Raw genomic sequence first — 21,126 nt, forward strand, 5'->3', positions numbered from 1 at the left:
ATGAAAAATACAAACTACCACAACTAGTCCCTTATGAAATAAATAATTTAAAAAGCCCTAAAACTATTAAGGAAATTGAATTTGTAATTTTTAAAAACTTCTCCAAAAAGAAAATCTCCTGGCCCAAATATTTTCACTGGAGACTTCTACCAAACACTTAAAGAAGAATTAATACAAATTCTACACAATCTCATTCAGAAAACAAGAGGAAGAACACTTTCCAATAAATTCATGAGGCCAGTATTACTCTGAGACCAAAATCAGACAAGGATACTACAAATCTTTTTAAGAACAGACCAGCATCCTTCACTAACATAGATGCAAAAATTCTTAGTGCAATATTAGCAGATATAACTCAGCAATATATAAAAAATAATACACCATGACCAAGTGGGGTTTATTCCAGAGATGCGAGGCTGGGTCAGTATTTGAAAATTAACCAATGTACTCTACCTTGTTAACAAGCTAGAGAATAAAAATTTTATAATCATGTCATCTGATGCATAAAAGGCATTTGACAAAATTCAACACCCATTTTTATGACAATAACCCTCAGAAAAATGGGAATAGAGGGATACTTCCCCAACTTGATAAAAAGCATCTACAGAAAAGCTACAGCTGACATTAGGGACAAGGCAATGATATTTACTCCTGCCACTTTTATTTAACATAGCAGTGGAAGCACTAGCCAGTGCAGTAAGGAAATAAAGGTAATACAAAACAAATAGATCACAAAGGAAGGAAGAATTAAAACTGTCCCTGTTTGCAGATGACATGATTGTCTATGTAGAATATCCCAGGAATACATACACACACACACACACTCCCTCCTAGAATTAAGTGACTTCAGCAAGGTAACAGGTAAAAGACAAACAAAAATCACAATCAATTGTACATATATATACATATATATATGCAATGAAAACTTGAATATGAAATTTAAAATTAAACACTATGTACCATTGCTCAAAAAATGGAATACTCAGGTATAAATCTAGCAAAACATTTACAGGACTTGTGGGCTGAAAATTACTGATGAAAGAAATCAGAAAAGATCAAAATAGAGAGACATACCATGTCCATGGTTTGAAAGACTCAGCATCATGAAGATGTCAATCGTCCACTTCCTCTATGCATATTAACTGTGTAGAAAAATGGGTAAAATATGTTACTTAGAACAAATTTGAATATATTTGCTTTGTCTTCTAGGGAGGTAGGGAGATAGAGGCAAGACAAATATTCCGTTCTGCTTGCTCCTTTCGTTTACAGTGAAATGGAGAATGGTGCCGAGGGAAAGGAACTCCTGAAATTTCAATGCTTCTCCCAGTTTTCCTGTGACACCAGAGGAGGGACCTGAAGATGAGTAGAGTCCCTTTGCTTAGTAGAGCACACAAAGTGTGCTGAGCACTGTGATGTGTCACCCAGATCTGCCTTCAGGGAAAGGGATGTATTCCCCATCTGCTGGGAGTGCTGGCAGAAGACAACTCTCAGCTGTCAGCCCCCTTCAAGGATTGCTTCAACTGGAAAGAAAATTGCCTCCCCCAAGGTCATGTCTCTTTTAGGGACAGCCTGCATCCAGTAAATAAATTGGTGCTGGGAAATAAAGGCCCAGCTCCTTGCTCCAAATCAGAACAACTCTGAAGAATCATCCCAGCTTCAGAGCAACCAGTAGGATCAGCTAAGGCCTCCACTGACACTTAAAAGAAATCAACTTCTCCTTGTACCTTCCTGATCTTTCCCTTCCCTTCCACAGATACTGATTCCTAGAGCATTTCCTAATAAATGCCCCATGTGCTAATCTCTAATCTGCTTCCTGAGTAACCCAACCTGCAATCACTGGTGCCAAGAATGGTCCAAGAAAGCACACACTGGTGTGGAATCATGCAACTGGCATGTGGACCCCATCACTTACGGTGAAGCTCAGATAGCTCCAGGTGATGCTGAAAGGGTGTTGGCTGTCGCTAAACTTGATTGTCACTTTGAAACCCCATCTCTACTAGAAATACAAAAATTAGACTGGCATGGTGACAGGCGCCTGTACTCCCAGCTACTTGGGAGGCTGAGGCAGGAGAATTGCTTGAACACAGGAGGCAACGGTTGCAATAAGCCGAGATCGCGCCATTGTGCTCCAGCCTGGGCGACAAGAGCGACACTCTGCCTCAAAAAAATAATAATAACAAATAGCTGAGGGTGATTAACTGGCCACTTAAAGCTACATGTAAAAGCCAGAGAGTTTTCCAGGGAGTATATAAGAAGGCGCTGATCTGCTGCCAAAGGGCAGAGAAAGCTGAGGACCAAAGCTAGACTAATTGCAAAGGTAACCAAGCTCTTAACCTAACCTTGTTACAGTCAAGGCCCCACTGGGAAAGAATTGGATTCTGACACATGGGACAGGGATATCTGGGCTAACACACACCAAAATTTTGATCCAGAGATTGAGAATAGTCATGTCAATAAAAAGTCATTGTCCTGTGTCCAGTTTTTGTACCCACACCAATTTTTAGACCCAGAATCCATTGACTAAAGCAGAGATAGGTCTTAGGAGGAAGGATTCAGCAACACCAGAGCAAGTGTACATGGTAATGATTCTCGCAGTCTTTGCCTAAGAGGTCCTACAGCCATCTACTTAGGCAACTGTACACTGAGGGAAAAGGAATACCCAAACAGTTCAAGGACTGTCAGCACGGGATATCCACTGGCATTGACACCTAGAGACCCAAAGCTCCATCAGGCCCCCCATTATAGTTGGAGGTATATGGAGGCCAGGTAATATATGAGCTCTCAGCCAGATTTGACTCACAGTAGGCTTACTGGGTCTATGGATTCACCTGGTGTTCATTTTTGTGGTTCCCAAAAACTCACTTGATAGTATAACGTCTACATTAGTTTCATGGTCTCTGGGATGAGAGCTATCAGAATGGGGAAGGCCTTCAGAAAAACTCTAAAACAGCCTCTCCCAGCCAAAACAGTAAATCAACAGCAATGCTGTGTCCCAGAGGGAATGGCAAAAATAGTGCTACCCTTATAGACCTAAAGATGCAGAGGTTGTGATTATTCATTAATTCCATTTTATTCACAAGGCTGGACCTTGTAAAAACTAGATAGATGCTAGAAGACGGCATTGGAGTGCTGTAAACTCAACCAAGCAATTGCAGCTGCTGTGCTGAATATGGTATCTTTGCTATAAAATATTAACCTGGCCTCTGATATGAGATATGTAGCCTTTTATCAGGCAAATGCATTCTTTTTCATCCCTATCAGAATAAAAGTATCAAAACCAGTTTGCATTCAAGATACATTTGTAGCTTTGCTCCTGATCTATGTTAACTCTTCTGCTCTCTAGCATAATAGTCCAAAGAGATCAACCTGGTTTTGTTCCCGTAGCCACACAGAACAGGGAACCTGACTGCAGTCCCACCTATCTGGAACTATGGAGAAAGAGCTAATTCCATCAAAGAAAGTGGAAGTTCCATCAGGAAGAGGCAATGGAGGCTGAGCAGCCCCAAGCACAAATGTCCCTAGAATCATCTGATTACAGGGAGAAGAGTGTCTTGCCCCTTTCAGTTGCTTCACTCACACACCCATTCACATACTCACCTACTCATTCATATTTTTTCATACTAAGCTATCTTATCTGGGAGGTACAAGAGACGAAACATGGTCTCTGTCTCTGGGTACTTACCATTGTCCTGGGGTCAGAAAACAGGCATGAAAACCATGATTAAACCACAGAGGATGGAGTACAGGTCAAAGACTGGAGCAGCTGTTATCCAGTTACCAATAGAAGTCAATATCCTTGGAGATTTAAATAAAGTGGGCCGGGGAACAAAGTCAAGTCCATCATGTATTCCCTCCCTTAAGCTTGATCTGAGGGAGACAGAGAGTGGAAGAAGGTGGCATTCATTCATCCCCACTGTGCTCCCCACTAGACCAGTCCAGCTTCTTATTGAATAAGCTTATGAAGCTTCTTGCTGTCATTCTCGGGCAAGATAAGCTCATCTCTTGGCACTTAAATTTATTTGATATCAAATGCATACACTAATACGTATCTCTTAAAAGTTACTGTAAAGATATATATGTTTAAAAAATGGTAAACACCCAACAAGAATTCTTGCATCATGGGAACTCGACCTAAGTGAGTCCCCGCAATACCCTCTCCTTTCTCTATTTGTCCCAGAATCCAACAGTGCAGCCTCATGCTTCATGATAGAAAAGTGAGGTATAAATTGACATCTTTGCTTTAAATAAGCTTTACTGGGAACTGAATCCACTGACCTGCTGTCATTGTAAAGGCTGAGTGTGTTCAATAAATTGTTTTAAAAGAAAATCCATCAATCGATGGCTATCTGCTATTCAATTATCTGCCAGTTCTATTCTCCTCGGCTACTTTATTCTTTTTTTTTTTTTTAATAGAGATGAGGCCTTGCTATGTTGCCTAGGCTGGTCTCTAACTCCTGGACTCAAGCATTCCTCCCACCTCAACCTCCCAAAGTGCTGGGATTATAGACGTGAGCCACCGCACCCGGCCCAGCTACTTTATTCTTAACAGTGTCTGAAATAAGCCTGATCATGCATAAACTCACAGTGATATTCTTGCAGAGCTTAACAAACGACTTGCATTTTTCCATGTCTTCCTTATATTTTTATATATTGTTTAATTTAAAAATAAGATGAATGATTTATAAAGTCAGAAAAATAATGACACTAAGAATTGAAACAAAATCACTGACATATGCTCCTGCTGTGTCACTAACGCAGGCTGTGTGCCCTGGGATAAGCCCCATACCCTCTCTGGGCCTCAGTCATCTCATCTATTGAATGAGGGGATGGAACCAGATGTTCCCTCATGGTCCTTCTGAGGACCTTGGCCTCTACGTGTACGTCAGAGTCTCTCCCCGCCCAGAATAGGATATTTTACAGCACGACTAGCCAGCAGGAAACTCTCAATCTTCTCCAAGTCCCAGCAGGCACAGCAGCAAGCAGAATTCTGTAAAGTGGGCAGTACCTGGCGTGTCCCAGAATAACAGTCAACAATCAAATGCAGAAATCAGCCTTATTGCTGTGAAGTACAAGGCTGTGTCTGCTCCTCTTGGGTTCTGTTCCATCAGCTACGAGCATCCAGGAGTTAGCCTGTTCACCGTGAGTCAGGTTTGCAGTCAAAAAACAACACAATGAACTATGCTCTCTGAGCAGGTGCGCTGACCACAGGGAAGGGATGCTGAGTGTTAAATAAACCCAAAACCAAATCACCCCTAATGAACAGATTCATTAAGACACACATCCTAACTACCTTGACAATAAGCATGAGAAATTGGTGCATAAATACAGTCTTACCATGATTTTTCTTTTCTTAGTCCAGGCAGGCTGATTTCTATTCAGGCTTTAGCTGCAGCCCCTGAGTATTATTACCTGCTGATTATCATAATAGGCACCTGAGCAAGAATGGCTTGATAAATTGCTCATGCACTGGTGTATTTAGCAGGGCATTCATTCAAGCAGCCAGAGCATTCTTCATCCTTCCATTGGAGTGGAAAATAACCAGTAGCAAAGGCAGAAGAAAGACATGGGTAATAAATTTTAGGAGGGAGGGAGGGTAAGGAGAGAAGGGAGGGAAAGGAGGCGAAGGACATCCATCTAATGATAGAATATCAGACCCCACTTGGTCAGCATCCACAGAGGGCATGGGTTGGCTTGGGAGACCCACTGTGGGCTTAGCTTTGTGTCAAGGCCAGCCTTTGCACAACATGTGCCAGGAGACCAGCTGTCTGGATGTCAAAGGATACTGGCAAACACAAAGCAATGGGGACAGAGAGAGAGAGAGTGCAGTTCAGGAAAATCCAACACACGTGAGGAAACAGTACGCTTCTCGGGAGGCAGCACGGGGTAGTGGGGAAGGAATCTGGGCTTTGGAGAAGCCTTCCTGAGCTTGATTCCCAACTTTGCTGCTGACTTACAAGCTGTATGGTCTTGGCCAAGCTACTCAATCTCTCTGTTACATAGTTTCCTGACCTACAAAGTACAGTATACGTAGATTGGCAATGGCCACAAATATTTTGTAGCTCTTTTCTTTGAGAGGTGGAGCCTATTTCCCCAACCCTTGAATCTGGACTGCCTCGTGGCTGATTTTGCCCAATAGAATAAAGCAGGGGTATTGTATGAGTCCCAAGTCTAGGCTCTGATAAATTTAGAAGCTTCCACTCCTTCTGTTGGAATTCTGCCACCATGTGAACAGCCCAGGCTGGCCTACAAGGATGAGAGGCTATGCGAGGAAGGGATGAGTGGTTCCAGCTGAGGGTCCCTAATACAGTAGCCTGCCAACCACTAGACTTGTGAAGGCACTGTAGGTTGACTTGTGAGGTCAACCAGTCCTCAACAACTCACCAGGAGACGGAAAGCCAGAGGATCAGAAGGACTGCCCAGCTGACCTACAGAACTGTGAGTAATAACTTTTTTAATTGATTTAAGCTGAACAGTAAACACACCTGATAGCAGTAGTGTAAGCATGCCCTTAGGATAACCCTATGGCAGATGCACCTGAGTGTGTGTTTTGAGTTAGGGAGTCCAGGCATGCCCAACCCAGAGATTCATTCCTTATCTATGAGAAGCATCTGAGCCCCTGGTCAGTCCCATTAAATACAGGCACTACAGAGGATTTGAGGCCCTGAGTTTTGGGTTAAACGAAGATTACCAGGTGGAGGTTGTTAAAGGGAGGCTGTTAAGTCAAAATGCTAGAGAAACTGCAGGCTGTTAGCAAGTGGTGGTGGTTATCTTGCCCAGCCCACTACCACAGGGCTCTGCAGTTATGTTGTCCAGCCCGCCACCACTAGGCCGTTTCTGTATGTAAGGCAGTTATCCTGCCCACCCCACCACCACTGGACTCTCTCCCCTGTATGTAAGCCCCTAATAAAACCCCATGTCTCATTTGCTGGCTCTGGGTCTCTTCTTCAGTCTCTTGAACCTGGTGCCTTCCTTATTGGAGTGGATAGGGGTTTGACACAACATGAGCCACTATGTTTTGGGGTGGTTTGTTACGCAGCCAAAGCTAACAGATACGTGAGATATCCATAATTCCAACCTCATAGAGTTTCTATCTATAAAATACTTCACTGCCTAGTATGCAGTAAATTTTCAATCAGATGTCTGATCAGGGGCTCAGATGCTCCTAATAGCTAAGGAATGAATCTCCGGGTTGGCCACACCCGGGCTCCCTAACTCAGAACACACATTCAGGTGCATCTGCCATGTGGTCATTCTAAGGGTGTGCTTAAGCTACTGCTATCAGGTGTGTTTCAATAGTTATTGTTACTATTATTGTTTGTCATTATTATTAATATGTCCATTGTGTGAGGTAAGACAATGTAACAGAAAGGGGTTTAGGGACCAGACAGGTCTGGATTTGAATCTCAGTGCCACTGCACTGTAGATAAATGACTTCTCTGAATTTCAGTCTGTTTATCTGTAAAACTGGGATACCAGTATCAACTCCGCAGGGCTGTTGTTGGTGTTGAAGATGTGTGAGCATGGCTTGGAGTAGGAATCTCAGAAAGAAACATGAGCCCACCGCTTGTGCTGCCTTTGCATAGCAAGGACAGCAGGACCCTGAGCACCCACTGTGTGCATCATCCTGAGCCCACCAGGCTGCCCCCAGTTTCTGGAGAGAGCATAGAGCCCTGAGGCACCTACAGGGCTCACTTCACCCTCAGAGAGTTCTCATCTCTTGCTAGAAGTTGGACAAGAAAATGCTCCAAAGAAGATTGCACCTTACACATTTGAGGCACCTGAGAAACACCCGCCCCATGACCTAGGCCAATTTGCTACTAGAATTCTGGTTCAATAACACATGGCTGTGTCTCCTAGCAAGATTGATTGTTTTGTTTTGTTTCATTTTGTGACAGGGTCTCAATTTGTCACCCAGGCTGGAGTTCAGTGGCATGATCATGGCTCACTGCATCCTCTGCCTCCCAGGTTCAAGTGATCCACCTGCCTCAGCCTCCCGAGTAGCTGGGATTACAGGCATGCACCATCATGTCAGGCTAATTTTTATATTTTTAGTAGAGATGGGGTTTCACCATGTTGGCCAGGATGGTCTCGAACTCCTGACCTCAAGTAATCCACCGGACTTGGCCTCCCAAAGTGCTGGGATTACAGACATGAGCCACCACGCCCGGCCAAGCTTGTTATTTTTAACATGTTCACTACATCAACATTTTTTTTAATTGATTACCAAACATGACATTTTGAAAATATACAGTTTCACATCAAGAGTTTCTTATCTAGTAGGTCTCGGGTAGGTACTAGGAACCTGTGTTTTTGAAAAGCTCTGCAAATGATTCCAATGCACAGCCAGGTTTGGGAACCTTTCAATTTATTAAAATCAGATAATGGTACCTGCATTCTGAAGCAAGTCATTTAACTCATTTGTTTTTGCTATGTGAAGTTTCATAATCTCAGACCTCATAGTTGTGTGATTAAGGGAGCCTCTAAATGAGAAAAACAAGAAGGGAAATCTAGTACATTCCTAAACAAGTCATTCCTTTATGGGTACTTTCAAAGACAATACTGGGAACGTAATGGAAATTCCCCTGGCAAAAGCCTATGCCCAGTCCATGGATGGAGGCACTAACCTTGCAGTCATAGCCCTCTTGGGTGCAGCCTGGCTCACTGCAGGGAAGCACGCTGGACCCTGGGGATACCTGGGTGAAGAAAGCAGATACGGCCTGTACCCACATGAAGCTCACATCTCATAGAGGACAGACCAATGTGTCATGACGAATCATGATGAGCGTCATGAAGAGAAAAAGCAAGGAGATAAAGTTAAGAATAAGAGGCCAGAGCACTTTAAATGAGGCAGTCAGAGAGGGCATCTCTGAGGAGGTGACATTTAAGCTGAGACCTGAAGGGAAAGATCTCTTCCTCCAGGAGGAGAGCAAGGTAGAAGGCGCTGCAGTAGGAAATGGGGTGTTATTCTAAACAGCATTCCAGAAGCATCAGGCCAACTTTAGGACTGATTGAGCTACCCACAGTTCCTAAAAGGAGGAGGCCATGTGTCACCTCAGGGTTATCTCTTAGGGAACAGCCATGCCCTCCTATGGTCTTCTTCTGTGGGGGACTTTGCCACAGAATCCTGGGCCTAGTGAGATTCAATGGGGCTATGCCTCAAAACAATGGAGGTTGACTTTGGCAACTTCCCAGAAAACTCGAGGTTGTGAACTCTGAGCTACAAAGAGTATACAGGATGCACACACTAGCCCCTGGCCCTCAGGGAAGGTTGACCAAAGGTGCTGTAACAAATGCCGACATCTGTGCAGGGACCCACGTGTTGAGCAGAGCAGGAAACCCACACTTCAAAATTGCCTTAAAATGACCAGGGTTCTGCATTTGGGAGTTTGGCAACAGAGCAGGTAGCCAACCCTCCCTCTTATCACAATCTGGAAGCATAAAAGCAGGAATAGCATCATAACATAAAAAAGGGGAAAAAAACTCAGCAGTGAGCACAGTTATGCTTTAGCATCAAGCATCTTTATGTTATTTTTCATCCATTTTCATCACCATTGAGTCTCCATGGTTTATGATTACCTTACGACATTTTTAAAAAGAAATTAACTTCAACTTTCTAGCAGCTATCTGCTAAGATACAGCTGATGACTCATAAAATGTGAATCACAACACTGGCAGGCCTGGCTGGAAGCCATTAGTGAGCAGTGGTTACTCAGGCCCATATTCCCCGAGTTACAATTTGCCACTTTTCAGAACCCAACACGTTTGTTCCCTCTCATTTGGGAAGAATATGGAACAAGGGCTCTTGAATATGGAACAAGGCCTGAAGAAGATGCTGCCCTGGACTTGTGGTAGTCCTGTGGGCCAGATAACCCAATGGCCAGTATGAACTTCCCATTTTAGAGGCGTAAAAGGGTTTCTTTCCCTCCCTTTCAGTTAGGAGTATGTCACCCAGTTCTGGCAAGTGATACATAACGAGAGCAACTGAGAAGGCCTCTGCCTTCCTGCACTGAAGGAGAGTTGCTGGTGTTTCCCTTTCCCCTTCCTTCTTGCCTCGGATGTGGATGAGTATCCGGAGTTTTAGCAGCCATTTTGAAGACCTGAGGTAACAGCATCAGGATAAAGGTGAAGCAGTTAAGGATGAATGGAGGCAAAAGACAGAAAAAGATTTTAAGTCTTCAATGACACCATTGAGCTACTGGGCCGACCTGAAACCCACCCACCTCCAGACTTCTTTGTAAATCAGATGATAAAGAACCTTAGGACTTCTGCCTTGTGGTTAGTTTGGTATTCTGTTCCTTCCTACAGAAAGCATTCCTGATTGACGTGGGAATTGAGCATCTGTGGCCTAGATCCCATATGCTACCTTTTCTTCCTGGGGCAAACGTGAAAAGTTGAACGAGGTAAGACATTCAGATATGATGCTAATTACTCTCTAAGGCCCTTTTCCACCTATCTCTTCTTCGTCCTCACTTAAACTGGCCCACTTCCAGTCCTGATTCTCTCTCTCCTGGACCATGCAATAATTCCTTAATGTATTTCCCCACTTCCTGCCTTCCCATTCCACACTTTCCCTTTTGCCAGCATTAGGTGCCAGAGTACATTCCTAAACAAGTCATTCTTTTATCTCCCACTCACCCTAAACCTTCACTGGCTCCCCACTGCCTCCCAAGAAGAGCTAGACTCCTTAGGTTGAAACTCAAGGTAGGACTTTATAGTGGTTAGGAAGGCAGACTTTGGACCAAATCCCAGCTCCACCACCTCCCATACATCACTCCTTGGCAAATTGCTTGACTTTTCTAAATGTCTGTTTTCCTGTCTGTAAAATAAAAATAACAATGAGAATGTTTACTTCCTAATGTGCTGAGAAATAAGTGATGCAATGTAAGGTACAGCACTGTGCCTTACACACAGTAAGAATTCAGCAAACCTAACTGGTATTACTAATCTTCCTGAATCTAGCTTTAGCCGACTTTTCACCACTCTGTCTCGTAAGCACAGCCTGCACTCTTTCAAATAGGCATCACCCTTTCCTTCCTTTGCTAATCACCTTACCCTGCCCATAGCATGCTCTCCTGCCACTACTCTCTTCATTACATAAAATCCCAGGCATTGGCCGGGGGTGGTGGCTCATGCCTGTAATCCCAGCACTTTGGAGGGCCAAGGTGGATGGATCATTTGAGGTCAGGAGTTCGAGACCAGCCTGGCCAACATAGTGAAACCCTGTCTCTACTAAAAATACAAAAATTAGCCAGGCATGGTGGTGGACAACTGTAATCCCAGCTACTTGGGAGGCTGAGGCAGGACAATCACTTGAACCCAGGAGGCAGAGGTTGCAGTGAGCCAAGATCGTGCCATTGCACTCCAGTCTGGGAGACAGAGCAAGATTCTGTCTCATAAAAAATAAAAATAAAAGAAAATCCCAGGCATCCTTCAAAGTCTAGCTCAAATGTCACCTCCTGCATGAAGGCTTTTCTGACTGCCAGGGTCATACGTGAACAGCCCCACCATTGAATTCACATGGCGTTTGTTTATGGTTTATGTATCACTTTTCTGACACTTAGTACAGAAGTCAACTGGCCACATTTCTCCACCCCAGGCTGACCTCATCCTTCCATGCTAGGCTGTCCCAATCTCTCCACCCCAGGCTGGCCCCATCCCTCCACCACAGGCTGGCCTCATCCCTCCACCCCAGGTTGGCCCTATACCTCCATCATATTCTGGCCCATCCCTTCACCCCAGGCTGGCCCCATCCCTCCACCCCAGGTTGGCCCATCCCACAATCCCAGGCTGGCCCCATCCCTCCATCCTAGGCTGACCCACCCCTCCACCCCAGGCTGGCCCCATCCCTCCACCCCAGGCTGGCCCATCCTTCCACTCCAGGCTGGCTCAACCCTCTATCCTAGGCTGGCCCCATCCCTCTACCTAAGGCTACTGCTCCTCTGGAGAGAGTCTCCTTAAAATGACTCCACCCTTGGGAGTTTCAGCAACTCCTCCCTGCCCTCTGGTCTCTGGATTGAGAGATGACAGCTCCTCTGCTTGTAGTAGCTACTGGTTCCTGCACCATACTTCATATTTCCCTACCCTTCACCTTCACCTTTGTTGACAAAACCTCAACAGTATTAAGGGCCCTGCTGAAATGTTTGCCTGTGGGCAAGTAAGGTGAAGGATTTGACTCTTCATGGACCTGTGCCCATGTGGATGGGAAGAAGAGGGACCCTACCACGCTCCTGACTCCTGGGAAAATCCTACCCTGGGTTGGCAGAGTCTCATAGACACCAGTTGCTGTCTGCCAGAGAACAGCTGGTGGGCCTGCCCCAGCCCTGGTGGGGTGCTGTGCAGGATCTAGAAGCAGCTAAGGGGAAGGAGTCCCACCCCCTCACCCAGATGGTTTTGGTCTCTGGGAGGGCTGCAAGGAGGACCTCGCCCTCCAGGGACAGAGGGACAGCTTTTCAGTGGCTGTGATTAGACTTCAACTCCTCTGCATTTCCTGCAGGGCTTAGGGCACCTTCTAAGTTCAGATTTGTCTCTTCTAACCCACACCACTCACTGGCTGAAAAATGATTGAACAGTGGTCCACCCAGGCACGGATTCCTCTTCAGCCAGAATGAGTATGACCCAACATAGAAGTCTTCTTTGATATAATTTTAAGAGGAGGGATGTGGAAGTCAGTTACACAACAATGATGTAGTTTAATCGCATTTTGGTAAAATACAAACTGTGAATATGTTTGTGAATGCTCCTGGAAGGGCCTAGGAAGGAAAAGCACAAACTGTTAACTCGCCCAGGGAAGACAGGTGGGAAATATTCACTTACTACTTAAAGAAAAAAAATGTTGATTTTGTAATTTTAAAAAAATCTACAGCTGTCTTTGCTATTCAGCAGGCCTAGCTTTAGATCAACGAATTGCCTGGGGCAATGGACCAACAGGTGGGTTTGGCTTTTCTTCTGGGCTGCTGTGGTTTCACCAGCTGACCCCTCCTCTTCCAAAAACGTAAAGTGTGAATTCACCACATTGCAGGAACCTCGGCTTTCAGTGCGTGTGGACTTAGCTGGGAGCTGAGGGGCTGCACACCCTGGAAAAACAAAGGCAACTGCTGCTCCAGAAGCCCCACTGGGAGAACCCTGTGGGGCGACTACATCTTGACCTGCAAATTTCCTTCCCTCTTTGCCCCTAGTCCCGACCATTTCCACTAGCAAGGAGTTCGAAGGATGTAGACTCCTTGAGTCCCCATCACGCGAAATAGGTGGTTTGTACTACTTCGAACTTGGAGGTGATGCGCAGAAAACAATGACCGAGGTGACGTAATAATGCCAGAGCTGGATGGGGAGCCCAGCACCTGCCAAGCAGCCCCGTGCCCAGCCACCCACCAGGGTGATTGTGGTCTAGGCTAGGGAGGAAAGCCCAGTGCCTGACTGCTAACCGAGAGCTCAAACCTGGAGTCTTAATTTTTTCCAGGTCAAAAGGGTGTTTTCATTGCTTGGCAATAACTGTGGGGGCAAGGAGGGGTTTCACAGTGTAGCTTTCCATTTTTCATTGGATGTCATTTCAGGAGGAGATGGGTCCTGAGACCAGGGGATTTAGTCATCAGCAAGTTAAGGAGAGGATATTGTGAGAGCTGAGGGAGGAAGAGAGGCAGAGAATGCTTAAAAGCAGAGACTGTTTTTCCTTTGCTTTTTTTGACTCCAGTTTCTTTACTCCAGCACCAAACATAAAAATGAAACACATTTGACCTTTCATTGTTAGGCTCCTCTGGAGAGCTCACTGTGAGACTTATCAGGTTGAGATCCCTGTGGAGAGTCTATGCAAACTCCTGTTATCCACCTAAGCCTGCAGTTCGACCGCAAAATGACCAATTGTGTGAACTCCAAGACCCCACAGTGTGTGGGAAATACAACAAACTGCAGCCTTCTAGGAACTTAGTGCAGACTGCCTTCTGCAGTGGAATTAGCCAGGGGTTCTCGCCACCATCTTTCACTTTGTAGTGATTGACCAGGAGATGGATGCTTGAATCCCACCAGTTCCCCTTCACTGAGGCAGAAGGGGCTTAGAGAGGAGATACAGATAACATGAAAAAGTAGCAGAAAAAGGCATGAGAAATAAAGAGTGGAAAAGGAGAGGAATTGTGTTAAAAGCAAAGAAAAACAATTCAAAAACCTGTCAGAAGTGTACATGCCCAGTTTTCAAAATAAGGCTTTCTGTTTCCAAAGACTGGAAAATGTACAGTCTTAACAATCAAGATTGCAACTCTCCTCCATCCAAATATTTTACATTTCCCACATCTGTATACTATTTTACTTTGTAGGATAAATGGGTCACTGAAAAGGTATACATATGTCCATTTTTGAGTGGTATTTTAGGTGTACTGAAAAATCTTTTTTATGACTCCATCATGAACATTTTAGAAACCTCGTGATTTTGCTTATAGACCCATATGTGGGATGTTGTTAGACCTTCCCAAATTATGTGTGAGAAATGGGTGATAAAATGCTAACATTTAAATAACTCTCCGATATATGATGGTATAGAAATTAGGCATGAAGTTCTCTACTCTCATTTTGATGGACCCGTGGATTTAGGCATATGCAGTCTTGGGGAGTAGAGAGCTTGGTGCCATATATTTAAATGCTGGTGTTACTGAGGTTGGGGGCAGGAGGTCACAGAAGACCCAAAATGAATAGTTCCTCTCTGGAATAAGGTGGAGTTGACAAATCTAGGTTGAGTAGCATGTTTTCCTTGACATGATTTATCCTTGCTTTGACTCTGGCTATCCTGAGGTTGTGTAGTTACCCCATGTGTATAACTGGCTTGGTTTATTAATCCTGGGGCTGAAGACTGTGCAACTGATTTAGTATTTATTGAGCTCCCACAACATGCCAAACACAGTATAAACCCCAGCATGTAGAGCTTCACATGTGATTCAGCAACACATGCATCTTACACACATAGCAAAGACATCAACGCATGAAGGTAAATCAATCAAGAACCTGCCTTGGGAAACAAAGGTGCTCCTGACCTCTCGTCTGTGAGGGACAGGCCCTGTGTTCACTCCCAGATCTAGCCACACTCTTGAGGTTAGTTTTGTGCCTTGCATTTGAAAGACTAACAGATGTTCAGGAATGCAAACCACAGGACAGAGGTCGTGGGTGAGCCTACCTGAGAAAATAAACCTGGAACTTAGCTATCCCAGTAAAACAGCAGATTGAAAATTCACAAGGACAAAAAATCAGACGGTTATAGGAACTGGAATATCCTTACCTTAGCATCTCTCACAATTGCTATTTCCAGGTAGCTGTTGGAGCATACATTGAAACACTCTTCTGCCAGTTTAATGAGATAAATCTATTGATTGGCTGCCAAAACTGAGACCTGGTGACAAAGCTTGCAAAGAGGATTACAGAACCTCCCATCAGCCTTGAGAAGAGCTGCTGCCAAGTACCAAGTTGGCTCAGTTCCCAGCCTGACTGCCTGTATTACTCCTTGCAGGAAGAGGACTGTGTATACATCTTAGATGCTTGATATTAACCAAAATGAATTATTAAATAAAATTTTCTACCTACAGTCCTACGCAGTTCTCTCTGGGACTCACCTCTGATTTTTTTGAAATTCAGTTTGATTTATAAACTAGTCCACAACACATTTCAGATGTTGTAAGAATTAATTGCTGTTCCGTTGCTGATTTTCATAATATGTAAAGATGTTTATAAGCACAATCTAATTCTCCAACCTCTTTAAGCTCTTTATAAAGTCCATGTAAGTGTTTCAAACTTAAGTTGTAGGCATGACACAAACCAGTGGCAGCTTTTCTAGTAATTAATGGAGATGCTTGTTTTTCATAGTTGATATAAACTTAAGCTAATCAGGGAGCACTTTTTCTAACACCCTGACAACCAGGATTTAAAATAATTCATGGTATGTAAATTTGTTTTTTGTTGTTTTTGTTTTTTTGTTTTTTTGAGACTAGATTTTGCTCTGTCACTGAGACTGAGTGCAGTGGTGTAATGATAGCTCACTGCAGCCCAGTGATCCTCCCAGGTTCAAGTGATCCTCCTGCCTTTGTGTCCCAAGTAGCTGGGACCACAGGTGTGCACCACCACGTCCGGCTATTTTTTGAAGAGATGGAGTTTTGCCATATTTCCCAGGCTGGTCTTGAACTCCTGGGCTCAAGCAATTCTCCCTCTTCGGTCTCCCAAAGTTTTGGAATTATAGATGTGAGCCATGGTACCTGGCCATGGTATGTAACTTTATAATACAATTGACCTAAGGTTGAATGATGATATTCCTTCTGAATTGATTGGACTGATACATAAGAAATATGTAAGTAAACTGTTGAACGAATCCCTATATATTCTGATTTCAATAATTTGCCTCTTTGTGATTGAGCTGGTATTGCCTGAAGACTAAAAGAGTATTCTCTAAGTATGGCATGTAACACCGTCAAATTCAGCTCCAAATTATTAACACCTTTGGCAGGTGCAACTAAAGCTTCATTCGGATGTTTCTGAGATTCATTAGAAAGAGGATTCCCGCCCCCACCCCGAGATGGAGTCTTGTTCTGTCGCCCAGGTTGGAGTACACTGGCACAATCTCAGCTCACTGCAACCTCTGCCTCCCTGGGTTCAAGCAATTCTCCTGCCTCAGCCTCCCGAGTAGCTGGGATTACAGGCGTGCGCCACCACGCCTGGCTAATTTTTGTATTTTAAGTAGAGACAGGGTTTCAACACGTTGGCCAGGCTGGTCTCAAACTCCTGACCTTGTGATCTGCCTGCCTCGGTCCCCCAAAATGCTGGGATTACAGGTGTGAGCCACCATGCCCAGCCCTAGAAAGGATAATTCTTAAGGTGTTTAATCTTGGTTGCACATTAAAATCCCCTGAAGTGCTTTGGAAAATGCTAGTGTCCAGGCACCATCTCAAATCAACTAGACTCTTGGGAGGAGAGCCCAGACATCAATTACAAAAAAAAAAAAAGTTCCCCAGGTGATTCTAGGAGCAGCCAGGGTTGAGAACCAGTGATTCAAACCTTCCAACAAAGAGCCGACGATGAATCAGATCCCTCCCCAAATAATCCCTCTCCTTCCCCTCTACCATCTACACTCTCCACACATGACCATCAAAGGAACTCTGAGGAAATGAGAAATGTCTGGCCCTGAGCCTCCCAAGTAATATAGCTGCTGGAAGCACAGGAGCCAGTCCTCAGGATGCCTGGGAGATGAGCTCATCTGGGGCAGGGGTAGGTTGCACTATTAGCACACAGGTTCTTTGTTCTCCAATCGATGGATGAAGCTCAAGTTCATTTAGCACCATTGCCAGAGGTAACCTCCATACCCATCTTTGCCTGCCTTTTCCTTTCTCCCAAGCCAGCCTTTCCTACCCTTTACTGTGTGCAAAAAGTCTAGCCCTGTAACTACTAAAGATTCCTATGCTAACCAGCCCAACCGTGATCATTCCCACTCCCACCGTGGTTGTTGACATGAATGTAATAGGATTGAACCCTTGTCATTCCCATATCATCCCTCTTTCCTTTCCTTTTAGGGCACATTTTAATGAATGAATTGAGCTTATTTCTGAATAAGAGAAGCAGGAGGAGGTGAAACAGTGATTCTTGTGTTCAGTGAGCTGGGAAAGTAGTTGAACCCTACAGATGGTGACTGAGTTACTGGGAACACAGAGGCTAATCTGACAGCTGGATATTATGTATCATTTCCCAAGACTCCTGCCCTCACTGCCCAAGTTGCTTTTCCAACAGTGTGGAGACCTTTGTCCCAAGGCACTTGTCCTCATTTACAGAACTCACAGGAGGTTAAGGTGATGATTATCAGCCTGGTATCATGCTCCACAGTCTTCACCTGTTCCCTTAGCCCTGGAGGTAATTAGTGTTTGATCTACACATCATGTGGGTGGTAGCTTATTCTTCTGTTCTGTCCTTAAGTAAACTTCTGCCGGTCCTTGATTTCTGGGTTGATCATGTTCCAAGAATCACTACAGAGCAGGTGCTGAGCAGTCAGATGACAGCTGTTGATCTGTTGCAAGTGAGCAATTAGAGACTGCAGGAGAATGCCACGCTATACAGTTTACATTGAGTATTCAGAAAACCAAATATTTGAGTGCCCACTTTGTGGCAAACACTGAATGTGTACCCACACATACACAAACACACATACACAGAGGATGTCTGTCCTTAGGTACAACTGAATGACCTCTTAAGTGAATTGGACCTTTTCCTCTTTATTTATCTATCTCTTCATTGACTAATTCATCTCATCATTTTTAAATAGTAGTTGGGGAGGAAAGGGGAGAAAAAATAGCAAGACCTTTCTAAAGGGAGCTTGTAGGTGTTTTTGTACTATAAACTCAAGTGGTTTTAAAACGAAACCCTTTTGGCATATAAAGGTCTTACTCAGGAAATGCTGAAATCCTAGATGTAGAGTTTTAATACATATTTACCTGAAATTCTAGGAATGCAAGGGTTCAAATGGACTAAGCAATATCATGGTACTCTCAGCTGGGTCCTTTTTCTAAAGGCAAACTGAAAATCTTTACCAAGCCCAATGCATTCCTTTTAAATCCCATTCATATTGTTCATTTCACCAACGAGCAGGAGGAGGGGACGCCAGGAAGGCAATCGTGGTTCTGAAATACTTTTCTGAACGTGGAGAAAAAGTTTTGTTTGTCCTTCAAGGGCATAAAGAAGAAATAAGAAATCCTCTTCCCTCTCTTTGGCCTCCCCCAAGCAAAGAGCAAGACTCTCACCAAAGCCCGCTTAACATTTTACAAACACACAAGGACAAGACAGACAGCCGGACAAGAGGGCTGGGCTGGAAATGTTGCCCTATGTTGGCTTAGCTAGCTCTGGTGCTGAGAATAAGCACCAGATTGACCTCGAGTGGTGCCCTAGGAGGCCAGTTGAAGTGGAGCTCCTTGACCAAGGCCTGGCTAAGTGGCATCAGATGACCACGCTGACGGTCATATTCTGGCCATGGGGGGCTATCTTGCGGGGCCAAGCGACCAACAGTTTGCGCAGCTCCTCGCGGAAGCTGTCGTGCAGCCAGGCGTAGATGAAGGGGTTGTAGCAGGCCGAACTCATGGCGAGCCAGTGGCAGAGCAGCTGCACCAGCCCAAAGGCGTAAGGGTCGATGGCGTGCGGGTCGAGGTCCCGCAGCAGGTTGAAGACGTGCAGCGGCAGCCAGCAGACGGCGAACACCACCACGACCACCACCAGCAAGCAGAAGGTGCGCCGGCGCCGAGCGCGGTCCCAGTCGGCCTGGCTCTGGGTCACGCAGCCAGGCACCACGCGGTTGCGGAGCTTCACTGACACCCGGACGTAAGACAGGAGGATGACCAGCAGAGGGAGCAGGTAGGTGACCAGCAGCAGCCCCCAGGCGTAGAGCTGGCGCTGGCGCTCCTGGGAGCCCCAGAACTCCTCGCAGAGGCGCACGTCGTGCGGCTTGAGCTCCACGTGATAGGTGTGCACGGCGGCGGGCAGCGCCAGCACCGCGGACAGCGCCCAGATGGCCAGCACAGCGTAGGCGCTGAGGCGCAGCGAGATGCGCCGCCTCAGCGGGTGCACCAGCACGACGTAGCGGTCCACTGCGATGGTGGTGAGCGTGAACACCGACACATAGACGGTGACCGGCTGCAGGAAGAAGACCAGGTGGCACAGGCCGCCGCCGAACACCCAGCCGCGTGGCTCGAAGGCATAGGCCAGCGTGAGCGGCACGCAGGCGGTGCACATGAGCACGTCGGACAAGGCCAGGTTGCCGATGAGGAAGTTCGTCACGTTGTGCAGCCGGCGCACCCGCGCGATCACCAGCACCAGCAGGCAATTGCCCGCCAGCCCCACGACCACCACGACGCTGTAGAGCAGCACGATCAGCCCCTTCAGCTGATGCACCAGCTGCAGGCTCTGGAAGGGCGTGACGGCTGGAGCGTCCGCGCCAGCCACCGACCCGTTGCCCGCCGAGGCCTCTGCGCTCTGGTTGGCGGGAGTTGTGACCGCCGGCGGCAGCCCAGAAAATAAGTCAGAAACCCTGGGGCCCCGAGTGGGCGATGAGGCCATGGCCACCTGTTCAAAGGTAATCAAAGTCTGTCACTTCCCTTCCCATTCTCCATCCGACTTCCTACACCAGCCGCGCCCCTCCCCCATCGCCTGAGTCCTCCCTTGGGAATAACCGGCCACAGAACAACAGCAAAAGTAACAAAAAGGATTGTCCTCTCACCTCTGTAAAATAAACCTAAGCACGGTTAGAACACACGGTTTATTTAAACGCTTCCGCCTCTATTTATGGTCCTCGCAGTCCACGCAGGCAGACTCAGGAGCGCGATCCTACCTGGGAGTGGGGTTTGGAGGGCGGGAAAGCGCTCGCGGGAAGAAGGGGCAGAATTTCTGCTGGCCCCCGGTAGTCCTCTGCCCACGTCGGTGATCCGGTCTCGCTTCTCCGCGGGAGCTGAACGGATCCAAATGTTTCCCTGTGGGCTAGCAGCTTCTTAGAGGGACTGGGAGCGCCTCCCCTCAGCTCCGCCCCCCACTCCAGCTCCCATGTATGGAAAATAGGGGTGGAGCGCGCTCTGCCATGCTCGGTGCTTAGAGAACTAGTGAAGACGACAGTGTGGGGAGGATGGAATCCGAAACGGGAGGAGGGGCCGGCAAACCTGGCCAGAGCAGCGAAGAGGACGAATCTCTACTGCAGGAGCTTGCACAGCCCCTGGAGGGTCATGGTCCGGAGGAGCGCACAGTGGAGGAGGGCGGAGGAGAGGCGCGAAGCGTCAGGCTATCGGGAGGAGCCGGTGCAGTCTTAGGAGGGAAGGAGCGGGGAAGGAAGTAGCGGTGGGAGATTGCAATGCAGCTGGGGGCTTGAGAGAGGCACGACTGACCCGTTCTTAAAGGCTGGATCCTGCCTAGCGGCCAGGTTGCGGAGGGCAGAGACGCTAGAAGGCTCGGGCTGGGATTTAACAGCAGAGCCTGGAGCTGGTCGCGGACCTGAGGACCCTCACCCTCCCGCGGCCCCGCCACAGGAGCCCCCTGCTTGGCTGCAGCGCGCTCAGCGGGCGGCGGGTCCGGCCATGCCAAAGGCAGGAGTCAGCACCACGGACAGCTTCCGCTGGATCTGCCGCCCCTCGGGCGGATGAT

General features: G+C 46.4%; 1 protein-coding gene across 2 annotated transcripts; it reads right to left on the reverse strand.

Moving 5' to 3' along the window:
- Window positions 1-14,839: 14,839 nt before the first annotated feature.
- On the reverse strand, window positions 14,840-20,578 carry PRLHR (prolactin releasing hormone receptor). 2 transcript variants are annotated; one of them, XM_521659.8, is made up of 2 exons: window positions 20,327-20,578; window positions 14,840-20,061 (listed from the first exon to the last, which is right to left on the reverse strand). In XM_521659.8, the coding sequence occupies exon 2, from the start codon at window positions 20,053-20,055 to the stop codon at window positions 18,943-18,945; it is 1,113 nt and encodes a 370-aa protein (XP_521659.1). In that variant the 5' UTR covers window positions 20,056-20,061; window positions 20,327-20,578; the 3' UTR covers window positions 14,840-18,942. The 2 variants fall into 2 exon arrangements, with proteins under 2 accessions (XP_521659.1, XP_009457602.1); XM_009459327.5 differs by having other exon boundaries at window positions 20,216-20,578.
- Between the last annotated feature and the right edge of the window lie 548 nt (window positions 20,579-21,126).

This window comes from Pan troglodytes, chromosome 8 (assembly GCF_028858775.2).
Source record: "Pan troglodytes isolate AG18354 chromosome 8, NHGRI_mPanTro3-v2.0_pri, whole genome shotgun sequence".
In the NCBI taxonomy this organism is placed as follows: Eukaryota; Metazoa; Chordata; class Mammalia; order Primates; family Hominidae; genus Pan; species Pan troglodytes.

Excerpts from the sequence above, each read along its gene's own strand:
- PRLHR (XM_521659.8), bottom strand. The coding sequence starts at position 20,055 with ATGGCCTCATCGCCCACTCGGGGCCCCAGGGTTTCTGACTTATTTTCT.